The sequence below is a fragment of the Drosophila virilis genome, chromosome 4 (assembly GCF_030788295.1).
Source record: "Drosophila virilis strain 15010-1051.87 chromosome 4, Dvir_AGI_RSII-ME, whole genome shotgun sequence".
In the NCBI taxonomy this organism is placed as follows: Eukaryota; Metazoa; Arthropoda; class Insecta; order Diptera; family Drosophilidae; genus Drosophila; species Drosophila virilis.
In genome coordinates, this window is record NC_091546.1 from 28,709,747 (window position 1) to 28,731,712 (window position 21,966).

Sequence of the window (21,966 nt, forward strand, 5' to 3'; positions counted from 1 at the left end):
AAATATTGAACTGGGTTCATTTAAATAAAAGCCCCTCCACGATCCGTAAGTCCGAAAATTTGCTTGTCTGCTCCTTGACAACCCTTAGCCTTTTCAATACTCCTCGCTATCAACACATCAACTCTCGAATACTTCAACTCCCCCAATCTCAAATGGTGTAGGCAACATGTCCGCCACGATATTCTCCTTGCCTTTGCAATGTTTGATGTTTTAGTTGAATGCTTGAAGACCCAATGACCAGCGAGCGAGTCTCCCACTAATGTCTTTCAGTGTTATAAGCCATTGCACACTGGCATGGACGGTTACAGTTATGAACGGTAAAGACTTTAGTTCCCGACTAGGGGATACCCTGAACTGTCTTCTTCCAACATCAAATGCAAATATATATACATTTCAAGTTTGATGACTCTAGCTTTGATTATTTACCAAAATGGCCAAAAAAACAATGTTTCGATATCGATTTTATCGATAACTTGGAAACGGGGCAAGTTATCAATAATCGGAAACAAACTCGATCTGCGCAGGCACTAGGAGGACCTACATCTAAAATACATCCCTGCTACCGTTAATTTGACGGAGAATAGAGGGGATAGATATGAAATTTTTAATCGAGACGGGTGTGGTACAAAATTACATCAGGCCGCACAAGCCCCTCAAAGGCGTCATCCCTGACGAGTTTCCTTTAGTTGTCCATTCCATTCATGGGTCCAACCGCATCGCTGAAAAATGCAAGTTATCCATGCTTGGGTGCGATAATTTATCTTAATAGATTCCTTATTTACTTTTTATGGAATTATATGGTTGGAAAGTAAAGTATATTAATATTTGGAGCGACTTAGGAAGCGTTGCAGTACCACAAATGTGCGAACGTCAATTACAAGAAGAACACAGAAGTCGACGCACCCCCTGCGGTGAAAGCAGATTTCCTGAGAGTGCTTCACCGAAACAACATGGCTTTTACGGACTCTTAGAAGGCGCTGCTTTATAACACGGCTGTTGTGACCACGATCTGTACGACCGACGAAAATGTGGTCTATTTAAAGCTATACCCTTACCCTAGAGGTGTAGAGCATTGTGTCATTTCAGACGTCAGCGAACTACTAAAAAATGGTATAATCAAAAAGTCTAAATCACCATACAATTATCCGCAGTGGGTGGTCAATAAGAAAGGTACAGATGAGTTAGGTAATAGAAATTATCGTCTCGTGATAGACCTTAGGAAGCTCAACCTCAATACTGTTTCCGAGAAATAAAAATGCCAAGTATCACAATGATACTGGCTAATCTGGATAAACCCAAATATTTCACGATGCTCAACCGGAAAACAGGTAATCAATCACCAGATTACTCTGGTAGAGCAAGATCGTGAGAAGACGGTCTTTTCGATCAATGATAGAAAGTACGAATTTTGTCAATTTCCCTTTGGCTTGAAAGTGCAGCGAACATTTTTCAGAGAACCATAGATGACGTTCTGGTACGTTTATGTAAACGACGTCATCGTGTTTTCAGAAATCGAGTTGGAGCATGTCAGGCATGTCGATTGGGTATTAAGCAGCCTTTTATATGCGATAATGTGCGCGAGAAGTCACAGTTTATTTTAAAGAAAGCGTCGAGTATCTCAGCCTTATAGTGACATAAGATGGAGCATTGTAATATACAGAGAAGGTAAAAGCCTTTCGGGAATACGCTGAGCCGACTACGGTGTTTAAACTAAAATTCTTTTTGGGATTAAAAAGCTATAACCGCTGTTTAATCAAAGATTTTGCAGCAATAGCAAAACCAATGTCTGACATCCTAAAAGGGGAAAAAACATACATTAGCAAGTACAAGCCTAGAAAGGTCCCTATACATTCCTATGCATTTCAGTAGCTTAGGAACATATTAGAGTTGGCGGTCGTTATACTGATATACCCGGACTATAAAAAACTATTTGACTTGACCACACACGCTTCGGCATATGGCACAGGTGCTGTCGAGCTGCAAAATGATCTTCCCATATTTATGATATCCCGCTCCTTAAAAGATAGGGAAGCAAATTATGCTACCAACGAGCGGGAGTTGCTTGCCATCGTCTGAGTATTATGTAAGTTGCGGCACTTTCTGTACGGTTTTCAGTGATCACCAGCCTCTCACGACAAAAAAGCCTTTAAAAAGGAATTTCATACTTTTCGGCGAAAAAACTCGCCATTTGATAAACTTTACTGATATGGTCGCCCTCATCGAATCGATAAAGGCCAATCTTGGCCAATTTCCAGCAGAAGTTGGTAAAGTTGAAATGTTCTCCACGGACGAAAATTTCTTTCTAACTTGCGTTGACAAATTCTCTAAACGCGCCCCCCTTCGTAGCACGTCAAATGGGCAGGTAGAATGCATTCACAGCGCACTGCTGAAAATAGCCAGGTGTTTAAGCCTCCAATGGGGTAAAGTTGACATAGTCGACCTCATCCTGCAGGCCACTATTGACTAAAACAGCTCAATCCAGTGGTTGAGTGGTTGAGAAGAGGCCTAATGATATCTTGCTTAACTCTTCACTGGCAGGTACCCGCGAGGTAAGTGATAGGATACAGAGGCCCAATTTCAGCAGAACTCCACCGTTAACCAAAGGCACCAGAACAAAGTCTTTGAAGAAGGTGAAAAAATCATTGTAAAGACAAATCGCAGATAAGGCAACAAGCTATCGCATTTGTGTGTCGAACAAAAAGTTGAAGAGGACTTGGGGACAAGGGTCCTTATTAAGGGGAGGGTGGTCCACAAGGACAGGGTGACGGACTACTCTCACGCGACTACATACCAATTATGGACTATCAATCTGACGGGAATGGTTTCACAATCTCATATGGTCATTGCAAGCAATAAACAAATTTCTATAAATTCTAGGAGGCAGAAAAAGATTAATCAACTGACCCACACTGCTAACAGAATAATTAAGTCCTCAAAAGATAAGCAGACCGATACCGGCCACCTCTTGCACACGAAATAAAATGATGATAACCGAAATAGGAAACCTTATGCTTACTTTAACCTTAGAAAAATAAATTTAATAAACTCTACAATAATAGATCATTCTGATCTTATGAAAATTCTCACTGACCAAATCATAAGGATAATCAAATGTTTCATAATCAAGTTCCCCATAGTAAGCAAGCAATGCAGGAAGATAATTATTTTCCCAGTCACCCACAATGATTCTTTACTTGAAATCTGTGTCAGTCTGGTGGTTGCGACGGGCACATGTTGGCCGTAGCTAATTGTTCACAAGCTGCAACTACCACACATTCTGCAAGCGGTCCTAGAGCAGGAGCTGCGCACAGGGCCTCCATGTTGGGGGTAGAGCCTATTGCCAAATGTAGCGGAGTCATCTTATTCCTTGTCACCATAATAGACGACGACATCAACTTAGTTATGCCACCGTAAATGGCGCGCGATACTTCAATCGCAAGAGCGTGCAAAATCGGTTCCCGGTAGTAGCGGCATCAAGTAGGATCGGTCTTCGAGAGGGGGAGTAGTTAACCACTGAATAAAAATTGTATTCTTCAGTCTAAGTTTGGAAACAATAAAAGCGCGACGTATCGTCTATTGAAATCTCCCTTTAGTTAACTCATTTTTTACATGAATTTTTTAATGCTCCAGCAATCTCAAAGTTGCAGACATACATGCACTAATTTACACTCAGCATAGAGAAAAATACAACTCCAATTGTACTGCTGTTGAATTGTAATGCTGTAGAGTTCACTAAAAATATGCATGAATGTGTGTGTCTACATTTTTGCGGAAAATTCCTGCAATTTGCGCTAGCTGCCGCAAGCACGTGGCCAGCCAAAACAATTATTCTTTCATAACTCCTTGTGTTTCTTAGCCTTATTTCTTAATCTTAACGGCATTTTAAACAGTAGATCTAATTCTTCTAAATATTCGTATATTTTCATATTAAAATTTCTGCTTAAATTATTGGGCAGCTCAAGTTCGTTTATATAATGTAACTGAAACCATTAAGAATTGATAAAGAGGGTATATTGTATTACAGGCAGAAGCATCAATAGCGGAATCAATCTAGTCGATCCATGTCCTACTGTGTGTCCACCCGTATGTGTGAACGCAAGGATCGCAGAACCTATAGAAGCTAGATACGAATACCTATAGTTTTTTTCGGGTACCATTTAGCATTATCAATGTCTAAATATTCAAAAAAATTCATGTTTTTGGGGTTTCCAATTTCCGTTACTGCAGTTGTTTGTATGTGAAAGAGCAAAGTTTATGGGTGTAGAACCATATTTTACTATTGTTTTGTGTTTGACGTGAGCCAGTGTTTGCAGAATCACTGTTGTGTGATGATTCATTTTCTTTCTTTATACACTGCTCTATCGACACCAAACTTGAATGGGACATTTAACAGATGCTCGCTGGTTATAAAAGGGTAATGCAGGTAATGATGGCTTTTGTAAAATATAAATGTCATATTCCACGTTTGGTCAACTTATATGCACAAATTACTCTCCTCGAATGAATAAAATACCGCTAAATGTTTGGTCAAGCAAAAAAATAATTAAAATAAATTTACATCCCTCTGTGCACTCAACTTCCCAATCTTTTAGGCTGACCCTTTGCTTACTGCATTTACATGCGCTGGCCGTCTCAGTTAGCGGTCAGAATCAGTCTTTTATATCAGCTTTGTTAATGATAATTTCGGCACAACTTTTCAAGTTTAATGTTGATAACAATTACAATCTTATTTAGTTCTAATAAGTTCCAATAAATTATATATTAGTTTTAATAAACGAAAATTATCTAATTGAATTTTGTTGTTACACCTACGCTCTTAGATATGTTAAGTTGCAAAAATGTCCACTACATTATATAATAGTTTATTTTATATCAACATACCTTATACAGTTGTCTGGATCATTTAAACAGTCTGTATTGCAACGAAACCGCTCCCAAGATAACCATCCCATTGGAGGAGTTCTTGCTAATCCATTTTCTAAGCAGTTACATGCCGCAGTCAGAGCGCTTATAAGAAAAATATGCGTAAGCATATTGTCTGAAAAACAAACAAAAAACATCATAAATATATTTCGTTTATTAAATTTTAATGTTTGTATTTGCCTGTAATAATCATTTATTTGCCCTTTCTTTGCTTTCCGTAGCTTTTAACAAATTTACAATCAAATTGAAACTCAAGAAATAAAATCATGTTACTATTTTGGGTGTAAAAGCTATTGAAAAAGTTATATACGACAACAGTTAGTTACGTCGGTCAGGACATGTTAACCTTACTTGATAAATGGCTACTTGAAGCGGTCGAAGTTGTTTCAAAATTGGTTTGCAAGGACCATCACCATCACGAATATCAAGGATCTCGCAACTGTTATACCCTTCCAACGGAATTGCTAATTCTCCTGGATCCGATAGTCAAAGGGGTCAATAAGGTCTACAGTCCAGTTCCTGGAAACTCCAAGTCAATATGCAAAGCTATTCTGCTACCAGCATCCAGGGAGTGCTTTTACTTTACACTGCCATCATTAACATGTTCTGTGCCACTTCCTCCTCGCTCCACCCACAGGAACCGGAAATTGAATAAAGGTATCTGCGTATGTTCCTAAAAATGTAGAGGGCGATTTGCCATCCTGGCAGACATTTAATAAGTTAATCAATTCTTCTCCAAAAGTGCACACATTGATGTACTGCTTGGTGCAGACGACTTTCCATCGATATCGCTCGATGGACTCCAATTCAATATCTGCGGTACACCGTTCGTGCAGGAAAATTATTTCAGATGGACTCTTACCGGTCCAGTGCCAACATCGATAATCGAATTCATTGGTTTCCACTCAAGAAGCAATCGCTGCCAAAGCGGCATGTGGGATGTGGAGGATCTACTGGGCAAAGTAGGTTGGGAATTTTACAATCTGTGTGCACAAAAGCTCCATAATCATGCCGTCCGCCTTTGTGATCATCCAGAACAGGTCTTAACTTTTGAGACTCGCGTTCTGGTAAATCGGTGCAAGCCAGTTTCCCGCATCAGTGCATCTTTCCCATGGGAATGGCGTCTTGCCATCACACTCAGTGGAAACCAACGGATCGCACGGCAGCGATCAGGAAAACAATAAGTTTTCGATTGGACTTCGACCTTCAGATTGAGTGCATTGAGTGCATCACTCCAGTAAGGTAGATGAAGATGAAAACGATAATTTTTTAATTGTAAGTCGTCCTCCAACTGGATCATTAGATTGAGTGCGTCACTCCAGTAAGGTAGATGAAGACGAGTGCACACGATAAATTCTTATACCCTTCATCTAAAGTTTCCATGGTGCTGGGGGCTGGGGTATCGCAGATATTTTCCAACTACGAATACGAATACCAAGCGCAGGAGGTCTGCCAATCGCTCACGCCACCAAGTACGGCTAGATTTTATTCGCAAGCTACAATTACAGACAGCCAAGTATTCTTTTCCCCGAACGTACCTTTTCCGCCACCATAGCGCTCCCTCTGGAGTTTCCCGTACAGCTATTTTCACGTAGTTCGTAGTGTCCTCACCCACCTTCTGACTTCCTCAGACTTTTGCAGGACGCGTCGGTGGTAGTGTTGACGCTGCGTCAGCATCTCAAACGCAATCCCATTCATCAGCCATGACTGAATTCCCAAAGACTACCTATCGACCTATTCTATTGTTTTGTTTATTTAGAAGCATCATAATATTTGTAGTTAGGAAGGCAAGGAGCCGTTTTTAATATCGATGGTATATAAGCATTATATTGTATGCAAGCGTTGTTAAAGGCATGGTGCCGAATGGTTGTAGTCAGATACGGGTATGAAGCCCCACATAATTTTACTTTGAATTAAACCGCCAACCGTCGCAGCAACAATGTGTCTCTAATCGGAACGTTAGGAACGCCAGATTGTGCGGCAGGACCTTTACGTAGAGAAACGGAGTAAGATAGTGTATAATAATTTCAGAGAAGGAAGGAATTCAAGGAACACCTGATAGAGCATCACGCCAGATATGAGCCGGCGAAGGAGTTGCACCGGATATACGAGAATTCCGCCCCCGAATACAGGCTTTACGTGCGACGGCAAGATTTCCCCATCTTGTTCCAGCTGACGATGATGCCTGTGGGTCAGGGAGTCAAGTGGCCATGGGTTCGAGTTGCGCAGAATGGGGGAGGACAGAACAGCCCACAGGAGGACACCTTAACCCACTCCGGTCTACTTCCAGTAGATCCGGAGCGACCGTTGGGATAGAAAGGTCTCCGCCTCGCCAATAGTGGCCCCTGTGGAGGTTGCCCATAAGATGATGAGCAAACAGCCGGAACCAGGTACGATCGACGGCGAGCATGTCGTAGGTGCGCACAGGAGGGCGACTTCGAAGCGGGAATCGGGGCACGAGTAGCCAGGGTTGTTGTCGTCGCACGGAGGCGGGAGATAGGGCAACGGTATCGTCGGGATCACGATACGGTCGATGCCGACACACTGAAGGTAAAGGGTGGTCAAATCGTCGCTACACACCGTAGCTACTCGCAGCATTATGATTGCATATGGTTGTGAGCAATTCGTAAAGACCGGAGGACGTGCAGACGCGCATACTTCTAGCAAATGGGTGAACACTGGTAGTCGGAAGATGGTGGTAGCACTTATCGCGGGGATTCATAAAAGCGAAGAGCCGAAAGAGGGCTTCCCATGTCAGTGAAAGGGAACACCTGCTCGGCAGCCGTGTGCAGAAGATACGCACAAGAATCCGAAGGAAGGCCTCCCAAGTCAGGAATAGAGAGCACCTGCTCGGCAACAGAATATAAAAGACACCAAGGAGGAAGGTCATGTCAGGGATGGGAGCACCGGCTCGACAACCGAATGAAGATGACACGAAACGGAAGCTCAAAGAACGGTTGCTCGGCAACCAACGGGAAAGGGCAAGGGTGAAGGAAGGAGCGAAAAAGGAACCTCACTAGGGATCGGGTCGAGCCAAAAAGGGGACTCGTTGAGCTGCAGTGACAGATGCTGTGCTACCACCTATGCTATGCTATGCTGGTCATAGAGGTGGCACGGCGCAAATGTGATAGGGAACAGAGAAACTACAAGCAGTGGCCAGGATCCACACGGACGCAGGGCAACGTGAGCAGCTACTAGACAGGAGCAATCATGGAGATCCAGCTGGAATCGGAGCGGTACACGGAAAAGGCGAGACACAGGGTAAACCCAGCCCAAAGGGGCAGAGTGGATAACGGATCTGGATCCGTAACCAAGGGAGCTCCTGGAGTTGGAACTGGCACCCTTCGAGGGTCAACGAGGGGCCTGGCATATCGCGGAGCACAAGATCCTAATGATGAATGACAAGCCGTTGAAGCAAATGTATTGTCCGAAGACACGCATAGGGTGATCGATGAACAGGTAGATGAACTGATTAAGGCAGGTGCCTGGACCGTATAGATTCAGATTACCGACAACTCAATGCGCATTCCATCTAGGGTGCTTATCCTGACCCTCGTATGCTTATCCTGTCCCCCGGATTATTCACATCATTTCTACCTTAGATTTGAAGGACAGGTATTTGGTGATACCAATGGCATCCGATAGTAAAAAGTGTATGCCGTGCACAGTCCCAGGAAGAGACATTTCCAATAGTGAGCGATACCATTTGGAACCACGAAAGAGCAACATATAAAGAATTTGAGGAAGGAGCTCCGATGGTTGGGGGCGGTTAATCTCAGGCTGAATAGAAATGCAGCTTCCTTAGGGAGGGGCTGGTCTGTCTGGGACATGTCATTTGCCACCGGAGAAGGCGGAGGCGATACGTAGCCCTTACTAATAGTAAGGAATTGCGGCAATGTGCTGGCGCTTCGTTTGGCGACGCAGGTACAGCCTCAACGGCACTCCTAGAGGAGCGCGCAAGTGGGCATGGGACAGCAGGTGGCATTGCGTTAATTGAAGGAACACAGGCTCCTGTGTTGGCCTGTTTGGACTTTTCCGCCAAATTCGTCTTGCTGACTGACGGCAATGAGTAAGGCATCGGCGCAGTGCTGACGCAGAAAGCTGAGGTGAACTATTCTTCCACCGAGAGCGAATGTCTGGCAAAGTTATGGTCGATCTGGTAGTTTTGTTGCTACCTAGAGGGGTACCGGTTTGACATGACAATGGGTCATCTGGCACTCAAGTGACACAACTCGATCGAGAGCCTTTCGGAGAGGATCGCGCGATGGGCACCGGAACAACAACAGTTTCAGTTTGATGTCCACCCCAGCGACGTGGCTGATGAACTGTCAATGCATCCTTTAGAAACCTGTCAGCAGGCAGTGGTGGCCGAGGCCCACTGTAAGTAAGTCATGAATATGAGTTCCAGGGTCACCAAAAAGCCAGTCAAAATCCCGGACAATAAGGGCAGCTGGAAGCCAGTGGTCCTGTATGGCCAGTGGTCAATGGCAGAGGGTATTACAGGAGTGTCATGATGCTCCCACGCCGGACATCAAGGCGTGAAGAAAATCGCAACGCTGTCAAGTACTTGAAGTACTGTGAGGTCTGCCAGAAGTTGACAAGCAAATAACTCAAGCCGGCTTGTCGCATGCTGACAAGACAGGTATCAAATTCGATGGCAGTACTTTGCGTGGATTTCATCAGCCCACTTCCAAGGTCAAACATGGCACCACGATGTAACTGATGTTTCATGATGCGGAACTGGTCCCACTCAGGAGGGTAGAGAAGAGACAGTTATTTCGCCCACCGATTTCATATCCGTCGTGGAAACTGTTCAGCGTCGCCTCGACGCTGAGCCCATCGAGGAAGGGAACCAGCCGGCGTCGAAGCACACAATAACTTATGAGTGACAGACGACGAAGAGGATGGTCCCCTATTCCGCTGCCGTTTCGTAAGGTTTTTGAACTTTCATTTTAAACTTTAGATTCAACTGGAAGCTATTTGTATTGTTCAATTTATATATTTTTGGGTATAAATTTCCAGTTTATATGTAAAGTACAGGCTTAATAAGATAGGTTCAAGTTTTACAATTATTTGTATTTGGTATATTGTGTATTGTTTAAGACTAATTTAGTATTTTCGTAAATTATTTCTCTGGTTTGCTGTTGTTTTAATTTGGAAATATTATTTCTTACGGATATCCGTGGTTAAAGATATATAATTTCGTATTACTGAGCAATTATAGATTTATATTGTGTTCTTTCCATCAATGAAGACCTCATTTTTAATGCAGTTCAGATTTAAAATGGTTTTGGGTAAGTTCCATGAGATGAGTATATTTGGTTCAATGTAGATTGTTTCTTTCATGAAATGCCATTTGGAATATCAGAAACTAGTGATAGTTTGTTTGCAATACCTATTATGCATTAGCTCAAAGTTAATTATACCCTGAACCTATTAAAAATGGGTATAAGGGTATATTGTATTAGTGCGAAATCCAAATGTATGTAACAGACAGAAGGAAGCATCTCCGACCCCATAAAGTATATATATTCTTGATCAGCATCAATAGCAGAGTCGATTTAGCCATGTCCGTCCGTCTGTCCGTCCGTCCGTGGAATTTGAAAAAAAAAACCAGCCATTGGTTTCTGATCTAATATACTTATAGGTAGTATTTGTTAGCTAACGTGCTCTAGATAGTCATGTTTTAATAATTTTGAATGCAAAACTTCAATTCTAGTTAGTTGCAACCCCATTTTCAAATAGTCGTTATATTCAGTATATTATTTATTTTATTCTAATTTTATGTTCCTCTCTTTCTTTTCTGTCTTTATTTATTTCTTGGTTGACATCCTCAGTTACAAGACCAAGATCGTATATTATAATAATTCATTGAACTATGCAATTAATTTTTCTTTAAGTTCCTCTATAGCGGTGTTCAACAAAGCTCAAAAAAAAATATTTGCATGTTGCTCCTACAAAATTTAGCTTATTCTCTTACTTCTTTTTGCCATTCTAATATAACTTGATTCTTTTTGAAGTTTTTCAGTTAAATTTATTGTGAGACATACCAAGTAGAGGATCTTGTTTTGTATTTTCTTCCTCCTGTTAATTTTCTTATTTCTTTTATTTTCATTTTATTGGTTTATGATAAATCGTTTTGTAATATATTTTTTCGACGTCTCTTATTCTCTTTAAAATGCTCCTCGTCAATTTGTTCTACTTTCCAAGGGGGTTTTAAAAATTGTTTAATTTGCGATCTGCTTTTCTAAGCATAGTATTTATTTCAAATTCGCTTTGGGTTTCATAAAAAAAAATGAGATGGGGCCCGGCCAGAAGATTTGTGTTTGAGCTTATAATTCTAAGTGTATAAAATAATTTTGATTTTTATGAGTATATTTTCTTTGTCATTGTCGGTAATTTTTAAACGTACTTATTTTTTCACAGTCTTTTCTACTAGTTATACATTTGCTACAACATTTTTGTTGTCGCCAATTGAATTGCAAACTTTTCTATATTCAACCATCTACAGCGGGTGCGGCTACATATGTTAGTTTTGAATTTTTTACAGAAACATATGTTTGTATGCATGTTTAGATTGTGCCTCGCTCTCTTTGCTTTCTGCGCTTGCGTGTTTCGCATTTGTACTGCATAGCTTTTCAGAAAACATACATAAACCCCTTCTTGCCTTTGGTAGCAAAAGGCACACACATTCAAATGCTCATCAAGTCAGTCATTATGAGAAGAATATGATTATTTTTATTTATCAAAAACTTTAATGACATAAATGAAGCAATAATATTTTTTATTATAATTTTGATGTTTGCTGCGGGGACCTATTTTACTTAAAATAAAAAATTCTAAGTAATTAAACGTCGGCTTGTCCAAGAATTCTGAAAAAGACCAAAAATTGAAAATTGCTTGCTGTAAATTTTGTTTGAATTCTATTTCTAGATGCTTATGTTGGATAAAATTTGGTTGTCTACTAGTTTAAATTTTCGGAGAATGTTGCGAGTTACTTTTTTGATATCTGTTGGTTGTGAAAAATAAGGACAGATATGTGCATAGGTAGGCTAGAATCTTGAGTTTTAGTGTTTCATGATAATGTTGATAGTATTCTTATTTGTACACTCATGAATATGGTTTTATAATGTTGTCACGAAATATGTAACACATATAAGGCAATATGTCCCACCCCATAAAGTATAGAGTTGTAAGGCAAGGAGCCGAATAATTAAAGTTAATTAAGGGCAAGAAACCAACACCGCCCTCGAGAGCACATCTCACGGCAAACGCGAGCGCACGGCTCGACAAAGAGTGAGCCGATCGAAACCGAAAGACGTGTTTTTGAAGAGAGTCACGGAAATGAAGCGTGAAAAACCGGGGACCCTTGCTGAACCTCAAAGATAGTCTCCAGAGACTCGTGTATAAATACGTCATACTCGGTAAACAAGCACAGAAACCTATCTGTACCCCGGCCAACGGCTCCTTTACAGTATTTATATGGACAACTGTTTTGTCCCGACTAGGGAATACCCTGAACCCTCTTATCCCAACACCAAACAAATTAAAAAAAAAAAAAGTTCCCTTGGCAGGGTTCGAACTCGCAACTGACCGCATTACTTGCTGTTGACTCTACAGCCACACCAGCGAACAAACAAAAAATAATATTTTCACCGGAAGGGCTCGAACTCGCGACAGACCTCACCACTTGCTATGGCTCTACTCAGCAGCCACACCAATAATTAATTAATTATGATAAAAAAAAGGAACTAAAATAACATTACAGAAAAAAGTCGCAATTACCATGCTCTTCAAATGCGAAGCAGATGCGCATGAATGTGTGCGTGTACATGTATACAGAAATTCTTAAAGCTGCTGCCCCATTCAATTGCACAGTTGCATATAACTTTGGGTTTTTCTTAACCGATCTTTATGAAATTTTCAACAGTACATCTTATTGTACTATAGAATATTTGTGTATTTTGAAAAAGTCAATTGCATTTAAATTGTGAATTAAATGGGTTGGCAATAAAAGTTTGGTTATTAAATTGTTTTATAGCTCTAGGGTGGTAGCGGGGAGGTGGCGATAAATATAAAATAAAAGATACTTGACATATATATAATATTTTAGAAGCAACACATAATGTTTGGTGGCTCTAGCTCTTTTTTTTACCCAATTCGCTCAAATTCTGCCTGTTGCACACATTTGCATTTTGCACATTTAACCCATTTTTAATGGGTTCAAGGCATAAAAAAAAAAAACAATTTAAATATCAACACATAAACATTATAGATTTCAATGAAAACTCGCATTTAGGTGTGTATACAAAGTTCTTGCAATTACCGTAAGCTGCCGCTAGCCCCTGTCAATATTAGCACACGTTTCCCTTAACAAGTCATCTTGATGAAGTTTTCAACAGTAGATTTTATTGAACGATAGGATATTCGAAAGACAATTGACTAAAAATTGGGCTTAAATTAGTGGTTGCTCCAATGTATTTACTGGTTTATAGCAAAGGGGTGTAGGCGGAACTAGCGATAGCCTTAAAACGGAAGAGTCTTTGCCTGTATATACAATTCTAGAAGCTACATATTGTAGCTAGCTAGCTAGCTCTGGAGATGTGCTCAAACTAGGTTCAGGATAAATTTACAGGAAGCTTGCCAACCTTTACTGTTTGTATTATAATTTTCTGTTGCACATCTGTATTGGGCTTTCTGCAAACATTGCTGCTCCTGTCTGCTAAGGAGTCAGTTCGCTTCAGACGGTCGTTGTGGTTCCGTAAGGTCTCGTTAGGGTATTCGACCCACACACGGTGTGAGATGCTAGCCGAGCGGGCTGGGTCCTAGGCAAATCGGGTCGTTAACGAGCCCAGTGAGTGGTAGATGTTTGCGGTCCGCTGTGTGAGTGACATTAGTGTTACTCTTTTGAATGCAGAACCAATGAGTACGTTTACTTTTCATTGGTGGGAGCTTGACGTGAGTGACCACAATCCGATTGATATTATTGTTACACACACAATCACTAGGAATGAAAGTGTGGGGGTATTCGCTAGCGTACTTGTAGTGTGAATTGGTCCCGTAAGTTCCGCTTAATGCATTTAATGAATTGAATAACTGGTGCGAGTGATCGCATGTTTGAGACGAACCGTAAGATCATCCTCAAGCGTGTAAAGTTAACTTAATGGAGGTATTGTATGAATATCTTGTTGTATGAGTTCTTCCCCAGGGCGGATCATCAGGACTCTCATCTACTGTGGTTAATCCTGTTGACGCGAATTTACTGCAGAAATGTGTAAAAGTGCCTAGAAGTCAATTCCCGAATATATGAAAGCGATGAATGCGAAGTGTCTGAATGGGGGTTACTTCCCCAGTATATGAAAGTGACAAGAGTAATAGAGCTGCTGATCTTTTCGGGTACGGTTCCGGTTCTTTGGAAAGTTCTGCGAAGGATTATGGTAGGGAGGCTTCAGAAGAGAATGAGTGACCAAATGTCTGACAGGCAATTTGGTTTTAGGCAGGACAGATGTGTTTAGGATGCGTGAAGGTATGCTAGTGACTCTTTTGAAGGTACTTAGAAGGTTGGGTAAATGAGGGTGGCGAGAATTAGTTCTGTAGCTTGTGGCTGCCCCTGGGGTCTATCAAATATGATAACATTTTTTAATCTTCTTTCTACTGTTGATTGCATTCTATAGATTGAATTAAGGTTAATTAAAAAGACGTAGAAACGTGCAATTGAATTTTTATAAGGACATCGCAGAGAGCATCGGGCACGAGAATTACCGAACATAAAGTAGGTGTAAGGAGACAATAACAAGACTTGTATAGCTTGAAAAACAACACAGTTGATTCCGGCAATGCGAGGTTTTTGGACATAGACAGGCGCGCAATAACAAGACTGACGCTGAAAATCCTACGAGTAAAGCAAAGGGAAGACAACACTTTTACCGCAATGAAGGCATCGAACAGTCAAACTTAACGTCTTAAAGATAGAAAATGGACACGCAGCGCTTGCCAAGCCAGTTTTAAATTAACTTATTAAAAAAAATCATAACGCCAATAATACGCCAATAAACACGGTACCTGGCTAACACGTCATGCCACCGTGAGTCAAGACTCTCCTCGGGTTGAGGGATCAAGCCACAGCGATCACGAAAAGGAGGCCTACGTTAATTGGGCTAGCCGAAGATACTTAGTACCACTTGCTATCAAGTTAACAGTTCCGGTCGGCTGCAGTAAAATACTTCACCTGTTTTGTTACGATGAACGGCTTGTCTGCTGGCTTAAGTAGAACTGGTTCGACGTCAAGGCTTGGCACAAGTTCCGCCCTACTACCGTAAATTACATATTGGATTGCACAAACGTGGCAAAGGAGTGGCGACCATGGAAAAATGAATTTTTGTTGTACATGCAAGCAACAGACAAAGAAGAAGGAAAATTGCAACGTTTTTGTGGTTAATTGGCAGACAGGCTCGTGAAATCTACAACACATTGTTTCCGAATGATAGAACAGTAAACGGAATTCTTGGACAGGAAAATGTTGTGGTACCGGCTGGGAATGAAAATGCTGAACCAAATAAAATCGCTGCTATCGCAGTAGCCAATCGAAGAATATTGGATAATGTTTTGAAAGCCTTCGAGGAATATTGCATGCCGCGAATATAACGATGGAATCGTTTACATTTAACAATATTGTGCAAAAGGAGAAGCAACCGTTTGTTAAATTTGAAACAGAACTACGAAAGCAGATTGAATTCTGTGAACACAACTGTAATGGAGCATCGTATAACGAGCGAATGTTAATGGAGCATCGTATAACGAGCGAATGTTTAAAAATCGTATCATCATTGGTGTGTATGAAAAAAAATTGCAATTGAAATTGTTGAATGGCAAGGATGAGCCATTGCAAAAGGTTATTGAAATGTGCAAAACATATGAAGCAGCTAAGGAAAATAAGGTGTTGTTGAACACTAATAGTCAACCGAGTGTCAACAGTGTAGCGGAAGATCAGCTAAGTGATACAATTAATGCAGTGACACATTGTTTCAATTGTGGTAAACTCGGAAAATCATTTAGAAACATGCAAAGCCAAGAATATCATATTGCCGATCATGTGGACGCAAAGGCCATTTCTAGCGGTTTTGCAAATCAAAAGGAAAATAAACGGACAGCAAGGGAACGAAAACAGAAAGCTACGGGGGAAGTGATAAATTTCCAGATAATAACAACAATGGAAGACAACAACACTCACTCAACTGGGAGGATTCAGGTAAAAATGTTCAAATCATTGATAGAAGTGCGAATAGGGTTATTGAAGTAGATCGTATTTATAGAATAAATTCAAGCACATTGGTAATCATATGAAGCGAAGGTACAAGGAATATCAGATAGCGAATCAAGTGGTTAGGTTAAAGCTTGATACTGGACGACGATTGGTGATTTAACATCGGGTCTAACAATTTAACGGAAATTTTCTGTTATCGATTTAAAAAGCGGCTATTGGCAAGTGGAATTGGACGAAGCAAGCTCCGATTTAACAACGTTTATGACTCCATTTGGTAGGTACAAATTTATTCGCGTTCCGTTTGGACTTAATTTCGTACCTGAGTTGTTTCAACGTTAAATGATCAAATATTTGGAGACATTGAAGGGGTCATAATATATTTCGATGATATGGGTATTTGCGCGGAGAACGAAAAAGAACACTATTGTATTATGGATAAAGTAATTGAAAGAGCGCGAATAAATAATATTAAGTTTAAGCCGGATATAATCCAATATCGTCAGCGCGAGGTTAAATTTATAGGAAATGTTGTATCGGAAGGGCAAATTAAGGCGGACCCAAAATATCGCGACGCGATTTTAAAAATGAAAAAACCTGAAAGTAAAGCGGACGTTTTATGATTTTTGGGTTTCTAAAATACTTGGCAAAATTTATTCCAAATTTGTCAAAGCAATCGGAAGCATTGCGTAAAATAATTCGAATTGTGCAAACGGATGCATCAAAGGATGAAATGTATCACTATAGAATTTTGGAATATAACACAACTTCTGTTGCAAGCATGGGACTGGCACCGGCCCAGTTGTTTTTGTTCGGCGACCAATTTTCTTAACAAGTATATGATTATTGTGTTCCAATATTGACAAGATTTTGAACATATATAAAGAATAAAATTAATAAGTTTTGATTCAGATATATTGAATTAAGTGCTTTAAGAAATACTAGTTTCTAAACGATAATATAATTGCCATTACCCCATACTCTTACATTCCGAATGGTATAAAACTTTCTTCGAAGAAGAATTTCTATTTTTTTGTGAATAATAATAATAATAATATTAGTTCAGGGGAATTGCATTAGCATTTGGTATATGTCTTACTCATGCCCCAAGAATTTCATAATGGTCGTTCTGTAAAAACCGGACATTATCACGAACGCATTTCTCATAGAAATGATAACAAGAAGTACTGACGCATCCTAAGCTAAGCCGGTTGCGTACGCGTATCTGTTTGTTTCTTTGTCAAATATTCTCTCCGTTTTAAAACTGTTGTTTTAAAAAAATACTTCCATAGAAACGACTAGTCAAAAAGTAGGTTCTTGTGAAGTGTCCTGTTAATCAAAATATTTAGGCAAATCTCGGCATATTATTATTCATCCTTACATAGTATGTCGAAAATCCTAACAACAAATTATATAGCTGCCCTACAGGATCGATCGGCCGAAAGTTAAGTTTTTGTAAGAAAAAATTGTTTGCTTATAAATATAATTTGGCTACATTTAATAGCCAAATCCAATCAAGATCGTTCTTCTATATTAAATCGTTTAAAAGGAAAAATCAGAAAATTACGTTTTGTATGGCATTTTCGCTTTACCAAGATAGTTTTCCCAAGCTCAGCATTTATGAGCGTCTCAGCAAATGCATATTTCATCGGTATGCCGCAGATGTCCATATTCTGTCGCTCAATCTTTTTCATGTGTGGACAATTGAAATCTATCCCCTACTTGTATAATATTTTACAAAGATATTATTTTAAAATATTTGATTTTTGAGTTAATAGGCAATTAGATGAAAAGTTATCATCCAAGTTTTAAATAATCGAAACAACCATTTTTTTTTTAAATCAGAGCATTAGAAATTTTATATATATAATGTAAGTATAAATATATGTATGTGATTGTTGCCTCGTTTTCTAGTGGCTCTAGTTTTGTGTTCTTACCCTGAATTGGTTTGCATTTGCTTGTTAATGTTAATTATATTTTTTGGAGCACAAACTAAAACTATTGTAGCTAAAGTGTAATATACAGTACGCAGCTTTGATAAACAAGGTTACATACACACAACATTACAGCTAAGTTTAAACTTTTTTAGGTACAGTATATTATCCAAAATGTAATTGAGCTGTAATTAGTGTCCGTAAGTACAATTTTAAAATATTAATTTAAATATTAACTCAAGAATGCACGATAGATCCCTGCAATTTTGAAGGGCATATGTAAATATATATATTCATAGAACTGTGACCTTATATTAGACAGTATAAGGAAACTGTTTTAGTGGGACCTGGAGGTACGCTGTCATTAATTACGCTTGTAAAAGTGATTTGAAGCGTTTTAATATTGTATTCGTGATCATATTCGGAAGGTAGAGTGAGTTGACCGCTACTAATATTCAATACAAAAACCTCATAATGAAGGGGTGGTGCGGCATAAAGGCTTACTTTGCAACGATTGATGGTTCTTGTGCAGCTTAACATTTTTTGTTTAAAAGAAGTAAACGTGTCCTTATTTTGGGGTACCGTTTTTATGGACGGTTTTGACCATGCTTTAAGACGATAGCTTTAAAACAGCAAGACAATCTGTGGTGGGACATGGCTATATTGCCTCGGCTTCTTACGCTGATATAGAATATATACTACTTATATATATACATATATAAACTATACGCACGAATATAGATTTTGTCTAGCTATTCACTTTTTTTTAGCACTTATAGCTTTGTAGATATGTGAGAATAGTAAAGCTAGAAATGTTGAGTTTAGTAATAATTTCTTGAAGAACAAACTATTTTTCAAATTAAAACTTATTTTTCGACCGACTGAGACTATTGAGCTAATTTAGTATAGAGATTTCTATAAGATTTTACTCATCGTCATCTAGTTAAACGATTAAATGCCGTATTTGGTGCAGATATTTGCCAAAATACAATTTTTTTTATTAAAACTTAATTTTCGATCAACAGTAAGGCCCTATGCAAACTTTAAAAAATTTGCATAGATCAGACAGTCGGACAGACTGACGAATGGACAGACGGAAATGAATATGTCAATTCGGGAAATATACTGCAATGTCAACAATGGAAAATATACTGCACTGACAACAATGGGAAATATACTGCAGAGGCTGTGCCCTAAGAATCCATCTACTAGATGGTCTACTAAGCATACTGTTTTCGGTATATTATTGTTTTATTCTAGGACAACTTCTCTGCAGCACAGGTAGTTGATAATTTAACAGCATCAAATGCTGATGACTTTAAGCCAAGTAAACCACAATAAGCGATGATGTATTGATCGTCAGTCCACATGCGATGCGAGTTAAATGTCAACAAAACGAAGAGCCGTACATCTGGGTCTCTCTCCAATTAATTTCAAGATTCAGCTAGAAATTATATGAAAACAAAAAAACAATTTGAACAGGATACTATTCAATAGCAGTAAGAAATGATGAGCGATGGATAACGTTTGTAGCACGAAATCGCGAGAAACAAAAATTAATCTACTAATAGAGGTAAACTAGAACCGACCAACACTGTTTAATGGCTAATAACTAGATGAAAAATACAAAATTAATTATGTGAAAGAAAATGCTTCAGACAAAATAACTTACTGTGATATCACAGATGGCAAAGTAAGTACTTCGGTGCTTCCTTTTCTTTGGCCATTTTGTAAGTAGTTTCTGCATGTTCTGTTTTGAGGAAGACCATACATAATTTTGTGGTTTTCAAAAGTAAGCCAACAGCTTAGATCCATTGCTTTCGGAGAGTTTACAACCTTCAGTCACCGAATTGTGCAGTGGAAAATTGATTGTACATATACGCCTGTGTCTAACCAAAGACAATATAAACACTAAGATGAGTAACGCCCATACATTTGAATGCGACGCAAAATTTCTAGCCTGGCCTTTCATCTGGCCTTTGAGGCTTCGTACGGCATGCCTGCCGACTGGTTGTTCGTTCTCCAAGACCAGACGAACGAATGCCCAAGTCGCGGCTTGCTGATGCTGACACGAGCTACGAAGTTAGTCGCCAGCCTGCCTTCAGCAAAGCTGGTCGATGTTGCTTTGCGTCGCTTCGTTTTCGAAGTATATTGAGCGAAAAAGTTTAGAACTTACGATCGACGCAAAGTGCTTGTGTTTTATCCATAAAATGCATGCTTTATTTAAATGATATATTACCCTAGATATTAACGATTATTTTACAGAAGAATTTATATAATTTTTACACAAGGCGCTTCTTGCGCAATAACTATGTTAAGAAAATAGCACACATAGATTGATTTCACTTTTTTTTTGGACAGTGTATGCTCGAGAAAAGTTCTTGTCTCAGCCAATAGCGTGCGTGCACCTTTCGTTGTATGCGTGAATTATACATGCATAAGAACTTTAAAGTATGTATGTATGTGTTGTTATTCACTGCTCTGTCTTTAGCTGGCAAGAAAATAATTTTGTTAGTTTTCTAGCGCAGATCATGACCTATACCAAATTTATGTTAATATATGTGTTGGCACCGAGACTCGTGCCGGGGCGCGTATTCGGCAGGGACTTCTAGCGTCGAAAGATACAACTCGATTCAATTCGATTCGTACGAGGCGGTACGATATAATATAATTCGAACGCTGAAATCTTTATTATTCTTTCATTATTTAACAACCTATATTTTATATGATTATGAGACTTACATTCGTGCTCCGCACGCGCTTCTGTTCTCTTTTACTTCTGCTCAGCTGCAAGCACAAAACGAAAATGAACCTCGACAAAAATGCAGCTTGTGCAGCTGCGTGCGATCGACTTATCATGTAAAAACTAATTCCAACGGTGCGCTTCCAGTGTAAGCAGCGAGGGCTGCTTACAGAAAAAATGAGAGACCCAGTAGGACTTAGTCAACAGCTATTTTCACTTCGCCCCGTAACATTCCCCACCCCGTAATTCACGTGCAGTGTGTTACCAACTTTAATGTCAAGCTTAGCTAGCTTGACGGCGGGGCGAGTAATAATTCCATCGGCGGTTCGCACCACGGCACTTCGCTGCAAGCATCCTTTGAACGGTGCACGTCTACGACCACTCCTCTTGTCCAACAGTTTCGCTTGGCACCGTCGTCCACTATTATGACGATGTCGTCGACTGATATTGGTTCGAGTGGCGGTTGAAACCACTTAGTACGTCTGGTGAGTGTAGGCAGATACTCGCGCAGCCATCTTTTCCAAAATTGGTCAGCCAATTGACTGGCGACTCGGAAGCCTCGTGCCAAGCTAGCTTCGCCTGGCTCCCGTAATCCTCTCTCACGCAATCCGCTTGAATGACCTATAAGAAAATGATTTGGAGTCAGGGCTTCGGACTCAGATGTCTCCAAGGGAACATAAGTGAGTGGCCTTGAGTTGAGCACGCTTTCTACGTCAGCCAATGCTGCTCGTAGCACCTCCTCTCGTAACCCAGAGGGCGGCAGAATTTCCGACAGTATTGACTTTGTAGGGCGCACCATTCGTTCCCACGATCCTCCCATGTGGGGTGATCCTGGCGGGATAAAGGTAAACTCGAGTTCGGGTACTGTCCCTCGATCAGAGTCGGCGATATACGTTCAATTTCATCTTTTAATACTCTCCTAGCGCCTCTGAAATTTGTGCCATTGTCCGACAGCATGCGACGGGGGCAGCCGCGTCTGGCCACGAACGACTTCAGAACGCATAAGTATGAGTCAGTTGAGAGTGACGTAGCTATATCTAGGTGAACGGCGCGCACCATGAGGCATGTAAATAGCACGCCCCAGCGCTTCTCACGACGCCGTCCAA

At 40.1% G+C, this 21,966-nt stretch overlaps 1 protein-coding gene across 3 annotated transcripts in view; it reads right to left on the bottom strand.

Annotated features, from left to right (window-relative positions):
- Positions 1-18,245, bottom strand: part of LOC6634139 (alpha-N-acetylgalactosaminidase) — a 44,805-nt gene extending 26,560 nt beyond the window's left edge. For 2 of the 3 annotated variants that reach the window (XM_070209044.1, XM_032433144.2), the window contains exons 1-2: positions 18,121-18,245; positions 4,882-5,038 (exon numbers count right to left, since the gene is read on the bottom strand). In XM_070209044.1, coding sequence (XP_070065145.1) covers positions 4,882-5,033 — 152 coding nt within the window. In that variant the 5' untranslated portion in view covers positions 5,034-5,038; positions 18,121-18,245. Of the gene's footprint in view, positions 1-4,881; positions 5,039-18,120 lie in introns of those variants that run through there. The other variant, XM_070209045.1, reaches the window with a different exon arrangement.
- Between the last annotated feature and the right edge of the window lie 3,721 nt (positions 18,246-21,966).